Genomic DNA, 24151 nt, shown 5'->3' with positions numbered 1-24151 from the left:
AAACAACTTGATTTGATTTGATTTATTTAGCACAAAATGTAAAAACAATACAAAAACATTACTACAACATAATTGAAATCCCTGATTATACCTAATTATCCATGACAAGATTACTAATAATAATTAGCCAACATGGTTGACACATCTGATTTTACAGGGTGTCAAATCCATATTGCAAACAAGCAATCAGGGAATAGACAAAAATAAACCAAACAAAAAAGTTATCAGGGAATGTGTGATAGTGAATGTGACATTATGTAAGCTGGTCAATCAGAATATCCTTCAATTTGTTCTTATATAAATCAAGTAAAGAAACTTGCATGTCTCTCTCAAACCCAGCCTTCAGGCCATCCATCCACCCATCCATCCATTCATCCAATCCATTACATTACATCCATCCACCTTCCCACCGATCTTCCACCGATACATGCACCCCCATAGTTCTGTCTTCCTGCAAAGTTCAAACTCATTCATCAGTTTGTCACGACTCCACTCTCCTCTCACCTTCACAACAATCTTCACACACATCTTCCATTTGGTGTGTCTTTTAAAAAAAAGAAACGCTAATGCTGCTTTTTTTGTATGCTCTGCTTTACTGCCATCATCAGCCATTATCTGTTGCCATTATCTCTGGCCTTTTATCGGCTTCCATGCATGCTGCCACTCACACTAGCGGCAACCTAGAACTAGAGTGGAGAGCAAAGACGTCTCCTCGCTTATCGCGGTGATCTCCTTAGCCCAAGTTAAGGCACTTGGGTAAAACCTAAGTTGTTTAACCGTTCTATTTTATATATAGCCCCTATTATTATTATTATTATATGCTTCAATAAAGTTTTTGTAAAGCGCCATATCTAGAAAATCACAATTTAAGTATGATGTATTATCATTCAATTCTGTTGGAAAATTATTTAAAGGAATGCAGCACGGTTTTATTGAGAATCAGCTAGATCATTGTGCTAATGGAGATTACACCACCTCATGAGGAAACGTCTTTTCAATCCATTCTACTTCTCTGTTCCAGACCATGTTTTTTTGCATGCCCTGTTCAAGCTCCCATTATATCAATACAACTTTTCTTTTTTTACCCCCTGATTGACTCACTGACATTGTTGTGCTTTCTTTCTTTCCTTCTTTCTTTTTCCTTCTTTCTTTCTTTTTCCTTCTTTCTGTCTTTGTTTCTTTGGCTCTTTCTTTCTTTCTTTCCTTCCTTCTTTCTTTCTTTCTTTCTTTCTTTCTTTCTTTCTTTCTTTCTTTCTTTCTTTCTTTCTTTCTTTCTTTCTTTCTTTCTTTCTTTCTTTCTTTCTTTCTTTCTTTCTTTCGTTCGCTACTTCTCTCGTTCCTTCTCTCGTTCTTCCTCTCCTTTCTTTTCTCCGTTCTTTCTCTCCGTTCTTTCTCTCGTTCTTTCTGGCTGTGGCTTGGCCTGTAGATTTGGCTGTACAGGGATGTAAGTATCACTGTGTACTCTTTTCACCCATCAGCCAAGCCATACTGTACATCCCTTCAGTATTGTCCATCCAAACGTCCATGTGTTTTTATCTCATACGTCCATCTTTCTGATGGTTTATCCACGCTAAGGCCTCGGCTGCGCGCATAAATCCCTCCATCTTACGCACTACTCCTCCCTCCTTTCTTCTGAATTCTTTCATTATTATCTTTTACATTCATATGATATGTCTGCTCCCTATGTCTGGTATGTGTTGCCATCACAACTTCCTCTACATGTCTAAAGGTTGTCACATGCACCCTCTGACTGTTTGTCTTAGCTATAGAAATATCATTTATAAAAGTGTCAGTTAGGCAATATATCAATATCGTGTCAGGTTATGACCATGTCATGCAGTACACCCTAATTCGTATCGTAATGATGCTATGGAATAAATAAAAACACCAAAGCATTTGGAAATAGTTGCATGCCAAAAAATAAGAATCCAAGACTTTGACTCGGATGCATTTTTATTGTTTTTATTTATGCTCCATCAGCCTCCATCAGTCCTACATTTTCTTTTTTCTGGAGTGTGGCTATTTCCAACTCCTGTGGTGATTTTATTTGTATTTGTATGCTTGGTACTGACTGTAACTGAGCATCCACAGCCAAGGAGGCAATCCACATCCTGTCGTAATGATAATAGTTTGGCTAAGTTGTAATAATGGCCCCAAGTTGCATCCCATTGCAGTGTTGTCACTTGCAAATATACATAATGGAAAAACAGCCTTTGATGAACATTGAACACCCACATTTTTCTAAAGCATTGTGTCCGACTCCTTACCCTAGGACAATCATTGTATTGTATTGTGTTATGCTAACATTCACATTGTTAGTATCTCATTTTGTACATTGCCTCGTTTGTAAGGGACTTGACGTTATCACTGAAGAACAAAACCAACATTGTTTTCCCAACATCTGACAAGTTGCAAAGAGAGGGATCTCTCCAGCCGTAATGAGTGTCTATAATATTCATGTATGCAAGCCGAGGCATGCTTATCCATTGTTTGTTGAGTTGCTGCTGCTGTTTGGTTCATTGTTGTGTATCGTCTTATCCCAGGGTTACCAGAGACCAAGTCACTACATCGCTACTCAGGGTGAGACACCACACACCCACGCACACTATACACAGACTCCACAAACAATACACGATCATAGACATGTTGAATAGACCCGGTATTCACTACAGCAGCTAATGTGTGTGTGTGTGTGTGTGTTTGTAGGTCCAGTTCATGAGACGGTGTATGACTTCTGGAGGATGGTGTGGCAGGAGCAATCGGCCTGCATCGTCATGGTTACCAATTTGGTGGAGGTTGGAAGGGTACGTTGTCCTGTTCTACTCCATCATATATTCTATCTGTGCCATTCTAACGATGCTATAGATTATATGAATGAATGAATCATTTTATTTTCGTGTCTGGCTGCCTCAACACAGCCCATCCCTTACGGGATTATTCAGACACATTTTAAAGAACACAGTATTTCCAGTGCCGACATGCTGACACCAAAATAATAAACAAAATACATAAATACCACATACTGTATACATGACTCTAATCAAAAGAGACAGTTTAGTAGTCTAATTTTCAGACTAGAGAGTGGAGGGCAACAATATATCATATTGTTGTTGTCGGGCAGAAACCTCATCTCCATATTTCAACTTTTTACAAGAGTGTCGTGCGAAAGTAGTGAAAATAGCTGATCTACAAGCTCACAATGAGTTCCGATACGATGCGTTGTGAGCTTGTAGATCTGCTTTTTTCACTATTTTAAAATATCTGTAAAATAATAATTAAAAAATAATGGTTTTGGACACAAGGTTTCCACCCGACAGCAACGGTAACATTTCTTATGTCATGCTTTCCAACAGGTCAAGTGCTACAAGTACTGGCCTGACGATGCTGAGGTGTATGGAGATTTCAAGGTGACCTTTGTGGAGGTGGAGCCTCTGGCTGAATACGTGGTCCGGACCTTTACTTTGGAGAGGGTGAGTAATTGTGTTAAGGTTGCAGCAGTTAATCCCGCTAATCGATATAATCGATGATTACAAATATGAAGTTTACTTTCGTAAACTAAAAAAAATAAAATCCTGTATAAAACAAAACCATAAGACTTAAATATAAATAGGAGTTATAATAATAATAATATAAATTATATATATATATATATATTATAATTATTATTTGTAACGCACTTTACATTTTTGCAAATCACAAAGTGCTACAGGTTTTAAAAACAATGACATAAAAAATAACAAAGGCAAGACAAAAACTAAAAAGCATTCGGCAACAACCATAAGACCCTTCTTGGGGTAAAAAGTAGATTAAAAACGAATTGTCCTGTCTCTCCTCAGCGTGGTTTCAACGAGGTGCGGGAGGTCAAGCAGTTCCACTTCACCGGCTGGCCCGACCATGGAGTCCCATACCACGCCACGGGACTGCTGTCCTTCATCCGGCGGGTCAAAATCTCCAACCCACCCTCTGCTGGACCGATAGTGGTCCACTGCAGGTATGTACACACACATATGCATAATAACACATACACTACATATACATTGTGTGTGTATTATTTGTTTAAACCACATAACCACCCACGTGTCCCAATTTTTGGCAAGTAATTATAGGCGAAAATGTAAAAAATGAATTCCATTTTTCAGAAATAGCAGCTCTACAAGCTCACAATGCATTGTGATGCATTGTGTTGTGAGCTTGTAGCTTTATTTGAACCAAATTTGCAAATCTTAATCTATAATGAGTATGACATGCCCAAAGTATGCCTAGTTCATAGTGGGTAATTATTATCAGTTTCAGTTTGTTTATTTGTCACTCATCGTGTGTCTCTGTCTCCCTCTGGTGGCTGTGTGCAGCGCTGGAGCAGGACGTACGGGCTGTTTCATAGTGATCGACATCATGCTGGACATGGCTGAGAGGGAAGGCGTGGTGGACATCTACAACTGTGTGAAGGCCCTGCGCTCCCGGAGGATCAACATGGTACAGACTGAGGTGACTACATTACCCATCAGCCATCACCATCTGCATCACACAACACTTGTTCAACTCCACCCATGTAAGCACCCACATGGTGCAGCCTGGAGGTGAATACAGTGCTACCCATTAACACCCACTTCACAGAATGCTCACACCATCGCCATCGTCATCATCATCATCCTCATCATCATCGTCCAATCATATATCAATGCTCCAAAATGTCCTTCAGTCTCTGACACACACACACACACACACACACACACACACACACACACACACACACACACACACACACACACACACACACACACACACTTTGTCAGGTACATGAAATAGGGGCGATGGGGTGGGGCAGGGAATATATAGACAAGGAAATGGGCAGGTTCCATAATCATTAGACGTAATTTCGGAACTGACGTAAATAAATCTAAATAAATCAGAATATCTTAAAAGGTAATCTAATCTATAGCCTTAATGAATGAGAATAGAATAAGGAAAATGCAGGTGAAAATTGTACAGATTACTACATCCAACAATCTTATATGCAGACATTAGTACATAAGCATTAAACATACATTTTGAAGTTAACCTTACCTTTTGTGATCTTTTATCTAAGATCAGTGACATGGTTAATATGAATATGATGTCAATATTAAGGCAAAAGTAGTTGTTGTAATTATATACATTATTTCCTTTTAACATAACCAAACATGTACAGTATGTCAGCTCACACCAACACACACTGTACATACACAGACAAGATTTCTGCCATCGTCACATCATTAATTAACCTTGCATCCAGGCCTGCCTGCTTTCCACTCACGTCTATTCACGCTGGAAATGTATTTGCTGATAATGGAATATTGACCTTGTCGCTCTTATTTTGCTTTTATAATGTAACTGTATAAGCCTTTTCATGCAACATTTGTGTTATGTTTTCTTATTCAGTCAGTTCACTCCCTGAATTGATTAAAGTGATAGTAAACAGAGCACACACACACACACACACACACACACACACACACACACACACACACACACACACACACACACACACACACACACACACACACACACACACTTTTGCATCGGCTTCATCTCCCATCATCAACCACTCAGAGTCAGCTTTCTCTCTATCAACAACAGCTCCAACTGACTGATTGTCTGCTGTTGTGTGTAAGCATGTGTGCATGCTTATGTGCGCGCGTGCATGCAATTTGCAGGTGCCTCTGCTTTTGATATCCCCCCCGGCCATTCATTTTCATGGCCGGTGGGGATTATGCTTTATGCCTGCTTCCAATTAGACTGAATTGAATATATGGATTTCCTTTTAGGAAATGTAGACGGGTCTGATATGTTGGATATTTATGTTTGATAATATCACAATTTAACAATTTAATAAAGAATGTACAGTGTGTTGACCACGTGGCATTCCTATTGGCCTGGCATTCCTATTTTGGTAAAAAATAAATACATTCATAAAAAAATACCAGATCCAAAAGCTCACAAAACGTTATTTTGCTATTTGTCGCTATTTGTCATACGAAGAAGAATGTAGGGCTTATGTGGGTAAGAAAGTCCCCTCTGTTTGTTTTTTTTGTTTTTTATAAATCTAACATTGGGTATAACCTTGCGCTACGTTTTTAGGAGCAGTACATATTCATCCACGATGCCATCCTGGAGGCATGCCTGTGTGGAGAAACAGCCATCCCAGTGTGTGAGTTCAAGGCCGCCTTCTACGAACTGATCCGCATCGACTCCCAAACAAACTCCTCACACCTGAAGGATGAGTTCCAGGTAGGTGTTTCCCTTCTGTGCTACCACAACAAAACCTGAGCCCTAACCGGCACTCTTCTCTTAAACCCCTGTAGTCTTAGAGAGCTGATCTACAAGCTCACAATGTGTCGCATTGTGACGTATTGTGAGCTTGTAGATCTTTTATTTTTGGCTAATGTTCCCCCAGAATATGGACGCTGGGGTTAAGTGACGCCAGTGAAGTGGTTAAGAACCATCCCATGAAGGATTATAAGACGCCAAACAAAACAATTAAAAAACATCACATTCATTTCAGAACAACTGCCTACACAACAGTAGGAAAAAACTGGTAACATGAACAACTAAATGAATATATCCATTATATTCTCTTTAGTCGCTTATCCCAAGGTTTCTCTAAATAATCAGAAAATGCTAATACCTTGTGTTCAAAAAAGTCAATTAACTACTTAACCACTTAAACCCCATATGGTTGAGCGGAGTCCCTCAGGGCTCTATGCTAGTATCTTTTCAGTTTTCTGTTATCGTGGGGAAAGCTTTCGTTGAAAATAGCCCATTGACAAGCTCACAACGCACCGCAGCGCCACGCATTGTGAGCTTGTCGATCTGCTATTTTCCTGCGAAAGCCTTCACCACATTAAGGATGCTGGGGTTGAAGTGGTTAAACCATTTATACTTCATTGACCGGGTTCCCCCAGGGGTCTGTACTTGGTCTCCTCCTTTTCTTCTCTCTAAACCAAATCTCTTCTGTGACAATAGCCGATTTAGATCTGCTATTTCTGCAGAATGTTGGCCTAGTATGACATGCCCAGAATAGGGACAGTCGGGTTCAGTGGTTCAGTCTATCTGCATTGTGTGTGTCTTCTTCGCTTTAGACATTAAACTCGGTGACACCCCAGCCTCAGCCGGAAGACTGCAGCATCGCCTTGTTGCCTAGGAACCAGGAGAAGAACCGCTTTATGGACGGCCTGCCTCCAGACAGATGTCTACCCTTCCTCATCACCATCGACGGAGAAAGCAGCAACTACATCAATGCTGCTCTAATGGATGTAAGTCTATAACGCACAACTCATACATACACACACGCACATTACTTCAAAAGGATGGGTCATTTTCAACACATTTGCAACTGTGACACCATGTGCGAGCTGGCACAGGCTCCCATCTGGTAATACTTTTTTTTAAACAGCGATATGTGCTACAGTACGTGCGCTATGTTCTGTTAAAGCTGCAATCCGGAACTTGAATAGTTATGAGAGGTGGTTTGAGACATGGTTCCTGTGTTCAGGTTGGTAGAAATAAGAATAAAGAAATAGGCCCTTGTGTGTAGGACATAAATACATTACTTACGTAAAAGCAGTTGTAAATGAGTTAAAAGATTTAGCGAAACAGGAATGTGGCACCTTGTACTAAATAAATCATTTATCAGGTGTGAGACAGACTTATGTTTTAACTTAAACCTGGTCACACGATGGTGGCACTTGTGGAAAAGAACAGATTTTTTTCACCAAGCAACAACGCTGTGCGACTATTTATACTCTATTAGGCTTCAGTGTCTTCTTCCTAATTGAACAGTAGTCGTCCCAAGCTGCAGATGTGTTTAAAATGGAGCATCCTTTTAACACTATATAATGTTATACAGGTACATGCACATTTTTGAACAGACATAATGTGTTTATACATATTTACACAAGCAACGTGAACAGTTATAATTATACATATTTACACACACACAGACTCCCTTTCCTGTTTGTGTGATGCTGTGTTTGTGGTTTTTAGCAACAGAAGGCTAGAGACAAATCCAGGTTCTGAAAAGACCACTAGCTTCTCTGGCCACCAGCCAATCACTGAGCAGCTCACTGGAAAGTAACCACTGTGAGACAGTCAGGCCATCGACCAATATCCCTGACAGCCTCTTGGACAGGTTTACATTAGAGATAGTCCGCATGTATAACTAAATTGCTTTGATTTGTAGTTTTATGCAATTCATTTATCCAATTTATGCTCTGTCATACCACGGAGTCGCCCGCCAAAAATAGCCGATCTACAAGCTCACAACGCGTCGCATGGCAACGCGTTGTGAGCTTGTACATCGGCTATTCTCGGCACGTGAGTCCATCGTACGACCAAGTATGAAATCGGTCTTAATAGAGCACATAATCTGTTCAGGGTGAGTTAACGGCAAAATGGCCGCCGTGTGAAGTGAAGAGGTGAAGAGCTATACAATGGAGCTCCTCTAATAGAGAGCAGTACTGTATCTGTTCATCACTTCATGGCTGACAATGGTTTTCTCTGTTTTATCACGGAGTAAACAGTGGGGGGAGGGTGACCATATTCACACAGCCACTATTTTGCCCTTAGGTCACACTAAGAGCAAAATGGACGCTGTGTGAATATGGTCACTGACAATTAAGTTCTTGTGCGGGACCAAAGCTCTAAATGTTGTCTTTTCAGGAAATCTAGTTTAGTGAGGATGTAAGTCATAATATCAGTTCTAATAGAATATCCTGGTCAATCAACTGAGACAGTGAGTCAAATTTAAACCCTCACTTGGCTACTTTCTAATAAAACATAAAATGAAGTAGAGATGATGACAATGATCATATTCGTGCAATTGAGTCCAATTTTCAAAAGCTATACTTTTTGGCCTCTCCCTAATCAAGCTGTCAGAAGAGTTCCAGGTAATGGGATTTTTAATTCAAATCTCTGATACTGGATTTGTTTCATGGCTTCAGTGTCTTTCAGGTTCATGCCAAGCGCAGTCATAAACACCCTAGTCTCGCGTAGCCAGACGATCGGAGATCTCTGTCCACTGAAACGTCTGGGGACTTCTAAAGTCAATATAGGGGCTAAAGCTGTGTGGAAACAGTTCTGAGATTTAAAAAAAAACATACAAAGACTTTAACCCTTTAACACCGGGAAAGCATCATTTGTGTCATTTTAAGATTTATTTGGCTATTATTGAAAAATCGTGAACATTTGTGCAAATCATGGAATATATATTTTTTAAAGCAAACATTTGTAAAATATTTAGTTCTACATACCCCTAGAAGCAAAGATTTGAGTAACCGAAAACAAATAATCAAATATTTGCACAAATCTTCATGATTTTTCAAAAATAGCAGATCTACAAGCTCAAGCTTGTATATCTGCTATTTCTGAATAGCCAAAGAAATCTAAAATGACAGAGATGCGTTCCTGGATTGAATAGGTTAAGTGGTCCTTCATATTTGGACGGCGATACAATTTGTTTTCAAAGAAGTGGATGTAGGTTTGTAGACCGAGGCCGTTCTCGCAGCTGTTCCAGCCCATGTTGAATTTAGATGTTACCGGACATTTCGGTTTGGTGGAGAGATCTATTGTCTGGCTACCCGAGACTATAAACACCCGAACCCGTATCCTGATCCCCTCCCATATAAGCCTTGTCTAATGATGTCTGTGGTGCCTCTGTCACCAAACTCATTCACATCCATCGTCGTACCATGTTCTTCATGATAAGCTGGGCTCAATTCCCTTTCATGTCGGTCCGTTACATTTTAGCAACACTCATTATGAATGCCATGTCTATAATGCATTATAAACATACTTATAATGTATTATCATCTGCTTATGATAACACTGTATACTTATAGTTAGTTAATTAAGTAAAGTGATTTTGATTTTAATGTATATGTAAAGAACAACACCTCCAGGAATGGCATTATTTTACTTATAAGTGCCCAATGACCACTTACAGCGGCTTATAATGACAATATAATGCATCATAACCGTGAATATAATGCATTATAGAACTATTTTAATGTATTGACTTGAGTAAGTAGAAGTACTATTATAGTACTTCGACCAAGATCTTACAAGTCATTTTATAAAATGCTTTATAATGTGTTCTGATCATTCTAAAGCATTAAAGCCTATAAATATAATTATACAGTGTTATAAGCACATTGTAATGCATTCTACTGTACGTATGTTTAATGCATTAGAGACATGGGCTCCATAGAAAGTGTTAACATCCTTTCTATTTCATTGTGTGTGGCAAAGTTCTCCCAGCAACGCTTTTTCAGCATAAAGTTCAACGGTTGACATTTTGACCCCTTGTCCTGATATCATGTAATATTGTGTATATGAGTATACTGTACCATATAGAACCTAGTCTATTAGGTCCAATGCATGCTTCCTCACATCTGATAGGCCCGCTGCTTGACCCATGTGACCACAAATCACAATATCGTCACTGTGGGGCAGAAACCTTGTATCTCTATTATAACTTTTGATGTTTTTTCCGTAAATGAATGCCCTACTTCGTTGTACAAGAGTGTCACGCAAGAGTAGCAAAAATAGCCGATGCACAAGCTCACAACGTGTCCAGATGCGACGCATTGTGAGCTTGTATATTTGCTATTTTTGGACATACAAGGTTTACACCCGACGGCAACGATATGCTTTTTCTATCACATCCCATATCCTGCAAAGTATCCCGCTGTGTTTGTGTATTAGTGTATGTCGTGATCAAAGTGAGAATACCGGTGAGAGAAGTTGGAATAGTTGTATATTTGTGTACAAGAACCAAGCCCTACATGATACCACTCAAATAGGCTCTGTGCACAGCAGCCATATTGGAAAGAAATTGGGCCTCTTCCTTACTTCCTTCACAGGTGTTAACAATGATACTAATGAAGGCTCTGTTCCATTCTCGTCAAACAGAGTCAGGGTGATTCCAAATGTGGCCCCTTTCGGGTGTGTAACTCTGAGAGAGTGCGAATGGAATCAAATGAACCCGTAAGGGATTTGTACACTCTCAGAGTTATGGGGGTCCTCGAAATTAAAAAGTTTGAGAACCACTGTGCTACACTAAATGGAACAGAGCCTTCATTGGTATCATCGGTAACACATGTGAAGGAAGTAAGGAAGAGGCCCAATTTCTTTCCAATATGGCTGCTGTGCATAGAGCCTATTGGCAGATTCAGAGGAATCCTTTCAAAGTGCATTTGTGTTGAGGAAATGGCACCAGTGCACATGTGGAGGAAGTGTGACATCATTGTTGTTGTTGTATCCTCTATTTTCCCCACAGAGCTACAGACAGCCGGCCGCCTTCATCGTTACCCAGCATCCATTGCCGAACACGGTGAAAGACTTCTGGCGTCTGGTTTACGACTACGGGTGTACCAGTCTGGTGATGCTGAATGAGATTGACCTTGCTCAGGTACTGAACTCATCTAACTCAGCTTACCTGGCGCACACGCACACGCACGCACACACACACACACACACACACACACACACACACACACACACACACACACACACACACACACACACACAGAGAGAGATCTGGATTAAACCTACAGATGCAAGTATGTATCTCCTAGGACTAGGTCAAGTTGTATGAAATGTAGCATATTTCTAAATCTGTGCTTTCCAACTGTATGTCTCCCCCATCTCTCTACCTCTCTCTCCCCCCCTGTTCCCCTCTCTCTGCCTCTCTCTCTCTCTCTCTCTCTCTCTCTCTCTCTCTCTCTCTCTCTCTCTCACACACACACACACCTACCTCCCCTGCCCGTCTCTCTTGATCTCTCTCTCTCTGTCTGTCTGTATCCAGGGTTGTCCTCAGTACTGGCCAGAGGAGGGCATGCTACGCTATGGTCCCGTGCAGGTGGAGTGTATGTCCTGTTCAATGGACTGTGACGTCATCAGCCGGCTCTTCAGAGTGTGCAACCTCACCAGGGTAAGCACTCATACTCTCATCATACACTTAGATATACTTACATAGATAACAGATAGCCTATAGATAGTCTGTACATCAGGTGGGCTAGGCCTGGGAGGAATAGCTGACCATCTCACGTTGTACCTTTTGTAGAATATCCGGCATTGAGTCCTGGTTTGAAAAAGATGATAAAGACAATTTATCCAAACCCTAACCCATTTCACAGCTATACAGTTGCTATAATATACCTGTATAGTTAATAGAAGTTACAAAAATGCTCCAGGTAACCAAAACCCTGACTGTGTGTGTGTGTTTCAGCCCCAGGAAGGCTACTTGATGGTTCGTCAGTTCCAGTATCTGGGGTGGGCGGGGCACAGGGAAGTCCCCGCCTCCAAGCGCTCTTTCCTTAAACTCATCCTCCAAGTCGACCAATGGCAGCGTGAGGGAGAAGAGGGGGAGGGGAGAACCGTAGTGCACTGCCTGTAAGTATGGGCACACACACACGCATGCACATACGTGCATCTGTGCCAGATATGTGTGAAATGCCAATATGACAAGTAAAACTCACTCTGCCTCATATCTCTCTGTCATTCTTTGTGTGTGTGCGTGTGTGTGTGTGTAGGAACGGTGGTGGGCGTAGTGGAGTGTTCTGTGCCAGCAGCATTGTGTGTGAGATGGGCAAGAGACAAAGTGTGGTTGATGTCTTCCACGCTGTCAAGAGCCTGAGGAACAGCAAACCTAACATGGTGGATACTCCGGTGAGTTACAAAGACAACAACACATCCTGTCATGTCCTGTCAATGTTCTCCACAAGACTACATACTTCTACAGTACATGCATTGTAAAATCCTCGGTGTTACCCTTATGGGTAATTTTTTATACTCTCTGACAAAGTCAAATGGATAAATGAACACAGAGAGATTTTGCTATGTGGAGCCAAAATATGTTATCTTGTGAAACAGTGCTACCTCCCAAACTGTGAAGTGTTTTATTGCTACTAGTGCTGATGATGTCTAGGATATAGTATTGTATATTATTGTATGTTTTTAATTGTATATTATTGTATGTTTTTAAATATCTCTATGAATTTAATACACAGGACCTCAATGGAAACAAGTCCTCAGGACTTTTTGGGTTATCCTTTTAAACCAAGTGTATGACTGTACTCGTGCTGTTTGCATTTCAAGGTGCAATAAAGTATTAAATCAATCAATCATGATGCATTATGTGTTCTCTGCCTTACAGGAGCAGTATCGTTTCTGCTATGACCTTGCACTGGAGTTCATGGAGACCTCCTAAACGAAAGGAGTTGGGTGGAGGAGGAGGAGGAGGAGGAAAGAAAGGGAGGAGAGAAGGAGAGCATCTTTTCACCTCCCGCGTGTCTGACCCTTCGCTTTACGCTTAACGTCCCAGGTCCCCTTGGCGTTGGCCATTTTTGTCGCATTCCATATTGCGTCCCTCCTAGTGATTGAACATTGTGATCAGCACACGTCGGGGGACGCCAAATGGGCACGAGCGAAATCGACTCACGGGACATCCCGATTTGGCAGCAAGTGGAAATGTTCAGCCTCTCAGACTCATAAAAGGAAGGGAGGAGAAAAGTGGAGCGGAGGAGGATGTCTCAACTACCATTATGTTTATTGTACAGTTTGTTTGAGTGCCAGCGGGCCTCTATCGTGTTTTGGGCCCCGTTTTAACTATTTAGCCACTCACAGCCCTCCTAAGAGCTCAACGCTTCATGCTGTTACAACCGCAGTACTTAATACACCCTTTAGATGGCTCCCTTTCCCCTCCTGCAACACTAGCAGGCTACAATTACAGCATTATAACAGCTTTCAGTGGCAGACATTTTAGACCCTCAGATCTTGCTCCATTGCAGTTGCTAAGTAACTCTTGTTTCGATACTGATTTCTTTGTTGGGCATGCATGTCACCATGGTGAGGAACGTTGTTACATATTTTGCAGCAAACAGTCTCTAGAGATAAGGGCCGCAACACTGGGTCCATGGTGAGACTTTGACCTACTTCATCAGTGGATCAGTTTACGCAGAAGCAGTCCATATGCCAGCAGTAGCTTTATCATGTTACATTTCTGGTCTTTTCAATGTTCATTGAGTCCGAAAATATCACTGTTTCAGCGTAGATCATAATGTAATTACTTTCAGAAGTTATTCCATTGATTACAATGGTAGAAGAGAGAAGTAATTCTTGGGAGTTACTAGTCATTGTCAGACATTAGATTACATAAGGGAAATGGAAATAACTTATTGATATATAAGTTTGTATGATAATAGTGTCTTAGAAGGAAGACAGTGGAATATAAAACAGTTTGTGTCTGGGCGATCATGTGGATGTGGAAGCCAGAAATCTTAGATTAATTTTCCTTTATAATCATTCATTCTTGTCAAGCATTTGGTACATTTAAACACTATGATCAAGTTTTAAAAAATAGTCAATTAAAAAAAATGCATTTTCACCCAATGACACCATCAGTGCTACGCCCTGAGGCCCGATGAGTTGATTTCTAGCGGCAGCACTCGTTTCTTCTCATCTCTGTTGCTTTTGAAACATCACTCAACCAATCTGCTGGGAAAGAGATTCTTCTGTAGAAGAATTTTATTCCGAAGACATACCGTAATTGTAAAATCCCCAATCTCAACATATTACCTTTCTTTTCTTTTTGAACTCCTGCTCAATCATGTGGCATTAGCTTAATCATCTTTTTACCAAGTCTGAGTACAAGTCACTTTCAGTTCTGTCAATTCGGGAATGTTCCTCTAATGTCAGATTGGGACAAACTATGGATGTGAGAAGGTGGACATGAGAGTGAATACTCCATCGTCGTCACGCGACTCACGGGTCCTATTTTCATTTCCATTCCGACATACCTGGAAGTGAATTGAACAACTCATTCACACAGCCTTGTGCACTGCCTGCACGTTTTTATTCATGTTTATTTTTTACTATTATTTTGTAGCTGATGTTTATTCATAAGCCAAAGACTTTGTGTAAATATGTCTATACGGATAAAGCACATTGTTTGTATTTATTGTTTGTTTACTTGCGTTGCTTATAAAGAACAATCATTCTCCATTCCGTGTTTACTCTAGCACCAGCGTTTCTTAAACTCTGGCTCGGGGTGGGGGACCCAAAATGCATGACAAAAAGAGTTAATAGTATGAGTCTGGGTAATGTTGGGAGATTGAGTTTACTAAGTTTGGGTCCCTAGAGGATGAAACTACTAGTTTTAAGAAGCCCAGGTCCCAGGGTAAGAGTTTACTTCAGTTTGGGCCCTGGGAAGTAAAGGTTCTAAGAGCCACTCATCAGAGCTGTATATTCAAGCATTAGGTGTAGTTTTTTGACTATGTAGATGGAACTCAATAGTAGTATCTTGTTTTCACTTTATGAATCTCTGTGATGTTAACTGTGGTTTCTTTGTGTAAAAATCCCCTCGCTCTGCTCGTGTACAGCAGAACGTTGGCTGCGGGCTGCCTGAAAAATGCAAGTTCGGCGAGTTCACATGCCTACGTGCGATCTGGGTAATGTCTCGCATCCCCGTTTAAAGTCTCGACTGGGATGAGCTGTAATAAGCATCCTCATATCCCGCTCACCTGATTCAATACTTACACACATGACTAATGCTACAAACAGGCTTAGTGGGTGAAATAAGCAGGAATTTGAAGAACGGAGTATATCTTATCTCTCGTGCCTAATCGTTTGAGTTTCGTCGTTGACAGCATCTTTAGACTGCAAGGAGGACTTTGTTGAATGCGCGCTCATGGACGATCAAATGTATTGAATACGTTTTTGAGCCATGATTCAATGTTGTTCGGGACTTTTCGCGGCTCTTTAGCAAGGCTGTACAGAGATGCTGAACACCAGGGGTGTTTGTGCTGTTGACTGAAAAGTTCTTAAAAGAATGGTTTTATTGTAAATAGAATGTCAGAGGTTCTATGTTAGCTAGGACACTAGCAGTTCTACTGTAAATAGAACATCACCACTACATTAAAAAAAAGGTTGTATTGTATGAGGAACTGAAGAGAGGTTTAACCAACGGAACAGTATGACAGTTCTAGATTTAAGGTCCCATATTATGAAAAACTTACATTATATTTGGGTCTCTGATGTGCCTATTAACAAACAAAATGTGAATTAAGACAACCCACTTAGTTTATTTTGGGCTGCCTAGGTCATAAGCGTGATTCAACAAGGCAGATTTTCAGATTTGCCTCCCCCTCTTACAAATGTTATTTTAGGTGACATGGGATGGATGAAAGTTAGACAAAGAACGGTGTCCAAAAAAAGGGCTGAAACAGAGCGGTATAGAGACATGCTTGAGTGCATAATCTAAGTGGTATTTTCAGCAAACTATTTCAAAAACATGTTTTGGGGACCTCAGAGACCTACATTAATTTGTTTAAAAGGAGGATAATATGTGACCTTTAAAAAAAGAAATACTAGTACTAATGCAACCCTAGCGGTTCTACTGTTTGTCAATGTTTGGTATTGAACACCAGAAGGTTCCATCGCAGAATGAACCTCATTGTGTTCTGCTGTGCATTTGGAACTTCCCGGCTTATGTCAGTATTCTGTTTTACTTTTTCTCTCTCAAAGAACAGAAAGAACTGCCTGAAGAATACTTGGCAGGGAATTTATCGTTGCTGTCGGGCGGACACCTTGTATGTCCAAAACAGTTACTTTTCTGGAAATGGGGAAAAAAAGAACCTGTGTTCCAATGGATCTAATATAGTTATTTAGTCAGAAGCTTTTGTTAATACTTTTCATTTTTTATATTTATAAAACCTACACATAAGACTTACAGTAACCACTTTCAACCTAGCATTCATATTTTGGGCATGTCATTATAGGTGAAGATTTTGACAAAGTCTTACAAGATTGTACAAGCTCACAACGGGTCACATTGTGACATGTGATCTTGTAGATCGGTTATTTTTGCTACCTTTGTGCGACACTGTCATACGACAAAGTATAAAATAGGGCATTGGTTTATGAAATACAAGGTTTCTGCCCGACAGCATGCTGTGGTCATAGCACTGAGGTCATGTAGATGGAGGCAGGCATTAAAACTCACCTGCCATTCTGCAACATGAACCAAATGGCCCATAGTGCTGGTATCATGAATGAGAGGTCAGTGTGAATATAAAGTTGATATTCATGGTTCATAATTATTCTTGTCTGTAATGTTTGGCTTCTTTGCTGTAATAAAGAGAACTTCTTTAATTAAAGCAGTTAATGTGTTTTCTGTGAGTGGCTCGTGGTCAACATGAAGAGCAATGATATGTGATGATGGATAGATTTATTTCACTCTACATCCCACCATTGAATTGTATTTAAAGATATATAGTAATGTAATCATAAAAGGATGTCCACGATCGAAATAGCAGGTAATGATGTTATTTATTGAACACATTTCACCCATCAGAGCTTTTCCAGGTTAGTGTTCAGTAAGGAAGCTCTGCTGGATGAGACTATGATTGGCTATAAGAAAAAACTAAATAATGGTCATTAATAAAGCAACGGATAAGACATATTAAAAACAAATAATTAATGTTTTCTGTACAAATAACTTGCATACACAACAAACACTATGTTTAGGCCAGGATACTAACTTTATCCAGATAGGAGAGAGGCCTCATACGGGAACCAGGACAGGATAAACAAGTTAAGGGGCATCCAGCTGCATCATGGCCGAGCAGGGCGCAACTTGAGCTTCCCGGCCCCTCAGAGGCTCAGTCTCAGACAAAGCCTTGGCGCTAGACAGCGATGCTATTGGAACCGGGAATGTCATCATTCTCGGGCTGCCCCGGGAATGCATCACAATCCAATATATCGTCGATACGTTGTAGTCTTTACCAAAATACTGAAAGAAGTCAAGTACCCGTAGCATAACTGGTTTACTCCTCAGCTTCAGCCAGCTGTCACCTCCAAGACTAACGGGACAACGGGAAATGCTATTGAGTCACTGTGTCACCATGGCAACCAGATGTACACTGGTCAAAAAACTATTTACAGCTGCGTTTAAGTTGCAGATAAATGAAAATACAAAAAGTAGTGCATTCAAACATTAAACAACAAAATGCATTCAAAAAACAAGAATTTATAGAGGTGGCACTTGGGAGTGGCTAGGAAATGTACAAACGTAACATGGCAGTCTGACTACCCCCTCGACATTGCAGGGTTCTTGTATGTATACTTGTGAAAAATAAAATATTTAAAAAAAAAACATTAAATGTGGTACACAGTAAAATTAACCACATCCAAGAAGCCACTGCCAACCTCGTGCTTAGTTCATCCTCCCGATCAGTCTATTGATCAGGTCCTCCCTGTTGCCAGCATCTCCACCCTCCACAAAGTGTGTGGTCTTCTTGTTCATGCCACCACGGGGAGATGACAGCTTGAAAGGGCACAGGAAGTTGTTGGCGTACTAAAGTTCTCTCCGACTGTGTAGATCTGATAGATGATGTCCTCAATGCAGATTACGCCGTGAGACCCTGCAGATAGATAAACAAAAACGTAATCAATGAAGTGGTGGAATAATAGAATGTGCAAAAAATAAATGTAATTACTTGTTATCGTGCTTAAAAATATTTCCACCAATGAAACAAGTTACTTGGAATCACAATTAAACATATTCCCTTTCAGGGACAGTGCATTCTTAATCTTTTCAAATTAATAAATTGCCCTGCCACTCACGCTTCAGTGTAAAGCAAGATCATACCATTTGTTAGTTTAAACAGTTTGAAGCTCTAAATGTATGGATATAATTGTCTTGCTCATTTTAATGCACACAAAAAGTTAGACCCATTAAGTGCTTTACTAACTAAATTAAACTCTGTCTAATAGTCCATGGGCCCAGGCCAGAATTTTCACTAATCAGGGACACTCAAGGTGGCAAATTCTAGTTTGGTATTTTGAAAAGGTCTATATCCCTAGATAATATTTCGACATGATAGCCCTTCCCAAGTAGTAGCTTAGTCCTAGTTATCAGCCTTCAATGACACCAACCATAGATCCAAAGAATGAAAAAATCGTCTAACCTTTTTTGAATAGAACATGTCATACAGAGGAAAAAAAACATTATTCAATCTCTTTCATTCACTTATTTAACCACATGAACCCTAGCATGCCTATTGGGCCTATTCTATGTCTACAAGCTCGCAACACTTCACGTTGTGATACGATGTGAACAGCATTTTCACTAATCGGGGTCACTCAAGTGCAACATTTGCTAATTCTAGTTTTGTATTTTGAATAGGTCTATATCCCTAGATGATATTTGATCATGATAGCCTTTCACAAGTGGTAGCTTAGTCACAGTTACACAGTCTTCAAAGACACCAACCATATATTCAAATAATTAAGAAAGCGTGCCACTTTTTTTGAACAGAATATGTCATACAGAGGGAAAAAAAAGAATTCTCTCTCTTTCATTCACTTTAATAATAATAACTAGAAAAAGTGCTCCTCGGAGCACAGGTCTCCGCCAGGTCAGGTAGGTTATTGTGGGCCTACAATGTTCGGAATTTGCCAATCAGGATGGAATTTGAAAAATCGGACAGAACCATCTTGATCACTTGACTATAGAGATAATGGGTACCGATTTGCATGATGATTGGACAACATTTGTAGGAGTAATACAACAAAGAAAAGTTTTGAAAAAATCGGCCTCCTGGTGGCGCTATAATAGGGCAATGTTAAAGGGTGGCATTTGTTCTTCAACTTAGTGCGAATGTGTTTGTAAAGTGTCACCTCAATCGGACGCTGCGTTCATGATTTGTGGCATTTTGTTCAAAACGGGCCACTTCTGCAAACTTTAGATGTCATTGTTAGCCAATCAGGATGAAATATGAAAAATCAAACAGTTCCATCTTGATCACATGACTATAGAGATCATGTGTACCGATTTGTGTGAAATCTGGATAAAATGTGAAGGCTTAATATCCAAAAATGTGTTTTACATAAGTCGGCCTCTTGGTGGCGCTATAAAAGGCAAATGTGAAAAATGCAGGGTGGATGTTTTTCCTTGGCCTCTAGGGAGTGTGCGTGCAAAGTTTCACGCAGATCGGTGCAGTTATAGTTAAAAACACAAATCAGCCTTTTATAGCGCCACCATGAGGCTGATGTGAAAAATGTCAGGTGGCATTTCTTCCTCGGCCTAGTGGGAATGTGTTTGTGAAATTTCACGGAAATCACAAGCTGCGTTCATGATTTGAGGCATTTTGTTCAAAACGGACCAATCCGGCAAATTTTGGAACGCAACCTTAGCCAATGAGGATGGAATATGGGAAATCGGACAGATCCGTGTTGATCACATGACTATAGAGATACTGTGTACCGATTTGCATGACGTTTGGATAAAATCTGTAGGAGTAATAGAAAAAAATGGGTTTTGCACAAATCGGCCTCCAGGTGGCGCTATAATAGGCCCATGTGAAAATTTTGAGGCAGAGGTTCTGAATTGGCATCCAGGGAGTGTGTGTGCACAGTTTCGCAGCAAACGGGCCAACGGTGCCGGAGATTAGCTGGTAACACACGGACAGGACACACGGACGGACACACGGACGGACGGACGGACGGAAGGACGGACAGGGGGTAAAACAAACTCTCTCGCCATGCCTTTCGGCCTGGCGGAGACAATAATAATAATAAATATAGCTGCAAGCAGCGATAATACGGGGCCAGGGAATGAAGAGAGAAAAAAGAAAGAAGCAATGATAAGTAATATGCACGGAAACATAGAAGACTGAACTTGAGAGAAAGAAGAAAAAAAAATGTAATTACTTGTTATCGTGCTTAAAAATATTTCCACCAATGAAACAAGTTACTTGGAATCACAATTAAACGTGAAAAATGCAGGGCGGATGTTTTTCCTTGGCCTCTAGGGAGTGTGCGTGCAAAGTTTCACGCAGATCGGTGCAGTTATAGTTAAAAACACAAATCAGCCTTTTATAGCGCCACAATGAGGCTGATGTGAAAAATGTCAGGTGGCATTTCTTCCTCGGCCTAGTGGGAATGTGTTTGTGAAATTTCACGGAAATCACAAGCTGCGTTCATGATTTGAGGCATTTTGTTCAAAACGGACCAATCCGGCAAATTTTGGAACGCAACCTTAGCCAATGAGGATGGAATATGGGAAATCGGACAGATCCGTGCTGATCACATGACTATAGAGATACTGTGTACCGATTTGCATGACGTTTGGATAAAATCTGTAGGAGTAATAGAAAAAAATGGGTTTTGCACAAATCGGCCTCCAGGTGGCGCTATAACAGGCCCATGTGAAAATTTTGAGGCAGAGGTTCTGAATTGGCATCCAGGGAGTGTGTGTGCACAGTTTCGCAGCAACCGGGCCAACGGTGCCGGAGATTAGCTGGTAACACACGGACAGGACACACAGACGGACACACGGACGGACGGACGGACGGACGGAAGGAAGGACGGAAGGACGGACAGGGGGTAAAACAAACTCTCTCGCCATGCCTTTCGGCCTGGCGGAGACAATAATAATAATAAATATAGCTGCAAGCAGCGATAAGCGGGGCCAGGGAATAGAGAGAGAGAGAGAGAGAGAGAGAGAGAGAGAGAGAGAGAGAGAGAGAGAGAGAGAGAGAGAGAGGGGGGGGGAGAGAGAGGGGGGAGAGAGAGGGAGAGAGAGAGAGAGAGAGAGAGAGAGAGAGAGAGAGAGAGAGAGAGAGAGAGAGAGAGAGAGAGAGAGAAAGAGAAAGAGAAAGAGAGAGAGAGAGAGAGAGAGAGAGAGAGAGGAGAGATAGAGAGAGAGAGAGAGAGACGGAATAGATTGAAGAGAGAGAGAGAGAGACGGAATAGATTGAAGAGAGAGAGAGATAAACGGAATAGATTGAAGAGAGAGAGAGAGAGAGAGAGAGAAACGGAATAGATTGAAGAGAAAGAGAGAGAGAGAGAGAAACGGAATAGATTGAAGAGAAAGAGAGAGAGAGAGAGAGAGAGAATCGGGATAGATTGAAGAGAGAGAGAGAGAGAGAGAGAGAGAGAAACGGAATAGATTGAAGAGAAAGAGAGAGAGAGAGAAACTGAATAGATTGAAGAGAAAGAGAGAGAGACTTGGAAAAGGAATAGATTGAAGAGAGAGAGAGAGACATGGAAACGGAATAGATTGAAGAGAGAGAGAGCGAGAGAGACATGGAAACGGAATAGATTGAAGAGAGAGAGAGAGACATGGAAACATAATAGACTGAAGAGAGAGAGAGATGGAAGCAGAACGGATTGAATGGACATCTCAACCTATTGCCATTAACAGGAATCGAACCCTCAACCTTTGGATTAACAGGCTGCAACACTACCTATAGTGCTATAGCTTTGTACAGATTGAGGTTGTCTGTTGAAGATAAAAGTGAACCAGTGAAAGCAGCCGACCTACAAGCTCAGAAACACGTTGCTATCTGAAAAGTTGTGAGATTGTAGATCGGAGAGAGAGAGAGAGAGACATGGAAACGGAATAGATAAGGATAATTCCTTTAACAGGTCCGTTCATGAAAGTCCTTGCGGTCTTGTTTCCAATGAGGGCCTGTGAGCAATTAGGGGTTAAGAGTCTTGCTCAGGGACAAATTTCATTTGCTGGCCTGGCCTGGAATCGTACCTGGGGCAACTAGGGTCTCTGGCTCCCTAGGCTAGCTCACTAACCACTCAGCTATGGCCGCCCCTCAAAAGAGAGAGAGAGAGAGAGAGAGACATGGAAACGGAATAGATTGAAGAGGGAGACATGGAAACGGAATAGATTGAAGAGAGAGAGAGAGAGAGAGAGAGAGACACATGGAAACAGAATAGATTGAAGAGAGAGAGAGACATGGAAACATAATAGATTGAAGAGAGAGAGAGAGAGATGGAAGCAGAATGGATTGATTGGACATCTCAACCTATTGCCATTAACAGGAATCGAACCCTCAACCTTCGGATTGACAGGCTGCAACACTACCTATAGTGCTATAGCTTTGTCCAGGCTAAGGTTGTCTGTTGAATATAAAAGTGAACCAGTGAAAGCAGTCGATCTACAAGCTCAGAAAGAACGTTGCTATCTGAAAGGTTTTGAGATTGTAGATTGGCTATTTTCAGAATGAAGTATGTCATACATACTTCATACCCTCTAAAATAAGCATTTCAGGTTATCTTTATCAATTGCATATGTATTAATTGACACAATTACTGGTAGTGTCTGTTGATATTTATAACTATTTCCGTCCATTTTGAACCAGGCCTCTGTGTCCCGAACTACTCTAGATCACTGGTTCACAAACCATTTACCAATATAGGCATTTTTGTGTCTCCTCGGAACGAAAACTAGTGAAAGTAGCCGATCTACAAGCTCACAAAACGTTGCTATCTGAAAAGTTGTGAGATTGTAGATCGGCTATTTTCACAATGAAGTATGTCATACATTAAAAGAGAGACAAAACTATAAGTAATATGCACAATAAGCCATAGAAACCTGGGGCGAGGTCCTAGGTCAAATGTCTGTCTGCATATAATGTGGTGTTTCTGTGATTTAAGGACACTCTGTGATTCGGCTACACACAGATGTCACGTTCAGCAGAATAAAGCAGATTCTATGAACAAGATGCGCTATATGTTGATTTGACTCGAATGTATGGATTGCTAAAGAAATCTGACAATAAATGGAATTGTTAAGAAAGGAAAACTCCGGTCTCTGAGCGTTGACTGTTTATTCCCCGCCATTGGATATGGACCTTATTTCTGCCGGTTCCTTTAGGGCCAGATACAACATGAGTAAATAACCCTTTATTTTTTAGATATTATAATATACTATATACTAAATTTTAGATTTAAAACACTGTGCAGTGCACAGGGAGCAATTAGGGGTTAAGAGTCTTGCTCAGGGACACACTTCTGACCTGGCCTGGAATCGTACTTGGGACATCCAGGGCCACTAGCTCCTCATGCAGGCTCACTAACCATTCAGCTATGGCCACCCCAGAATTGTATAGAGAAAGTGAGGCCACTTAATTACATTTAGAAATATAAAGAGAGAGTTCAAACTTTCAGAAGTTTATACCAAGCTAACCTCTCCTCTCACACACTAAATACATGTATGTGTGTGTCCACAGACAGACAGACGGTGTCTGTCTGTCTTCCTGATACCTCTATTACAATCTCACTACTTCATTACAAGTTATATTCATAGTGAATTGTT

General features: G+C 40.8%; 1 protein-coding gene across 4 annotated transcripts in view; it reads left to right on the top strand.

The window, feature by feature from the left end:
* The window catches only part of ptprk (protein tyrosine phosphatase receptor type K), a 133996-nt gene extending 120716 nt beyond the window's left edge, over positions 1–13280 (top strand). For all 4 annotated transcript variants that reach the window (XM_080453630.1, XM_080453632.1, XM_080453631.1 and 1 more), the window contains 12 exons: positions 2544–2580; positions 2707–2804; positions 3354–3470; positions 3837–3991; positions 4350–4485; positions 6118–6267; positions 7119–7292; positions 11315–11446; positions 11843–11968; positions 12266–12429; positions 12570–12705; positions 13193–13280. In XM_080453630.1, the coding sequence (XP_080309756.1) occupies positions 2544–2580; positions 2707–2804; positions 3354–3470; positions 3837–3991; positions 4350–4485; positions 6118–6267; positions 7119–7292; positions 11315–11446; positions 11843–11968; positions 12266–12429; positions 12570–12705; positions 13193–13246 (1479 nt within the window). In that variant the 3' untranslated portion in view covers positions 13247–13280. The remainder of the gene's footprint in view (positions 1–2543; positions 2581–2706; positions 2805–3353; positions 3471–3836; positions 3992–4349; positions 4486–6117; positions 6268–7118; positions 7293–11314; positions 11447–11842; positions 11969–12265; positions 12430–12569; positions 12706–13192) is intronic.
* Positions 13281–24151: the final 10871 nt, after the last annotated feature.

Source organism: Gymnoscopelus braueri (genome assembly GCF_963280865.1).
Source record: "Gymnoscopelus braueri genome assembly, chromosome: 16".
Classification (NCBI taxonomy): domain Eukaryota; kingdom Metazoa; phylum Chordata; class Actinopteri; order Myctophiformes; family Myctophidae; genus Gymnoscopelus; species Gymnoscopelus braueri.
This window is presented reverse-complemented; position numbering and strand designations above follow the sequence as displayed.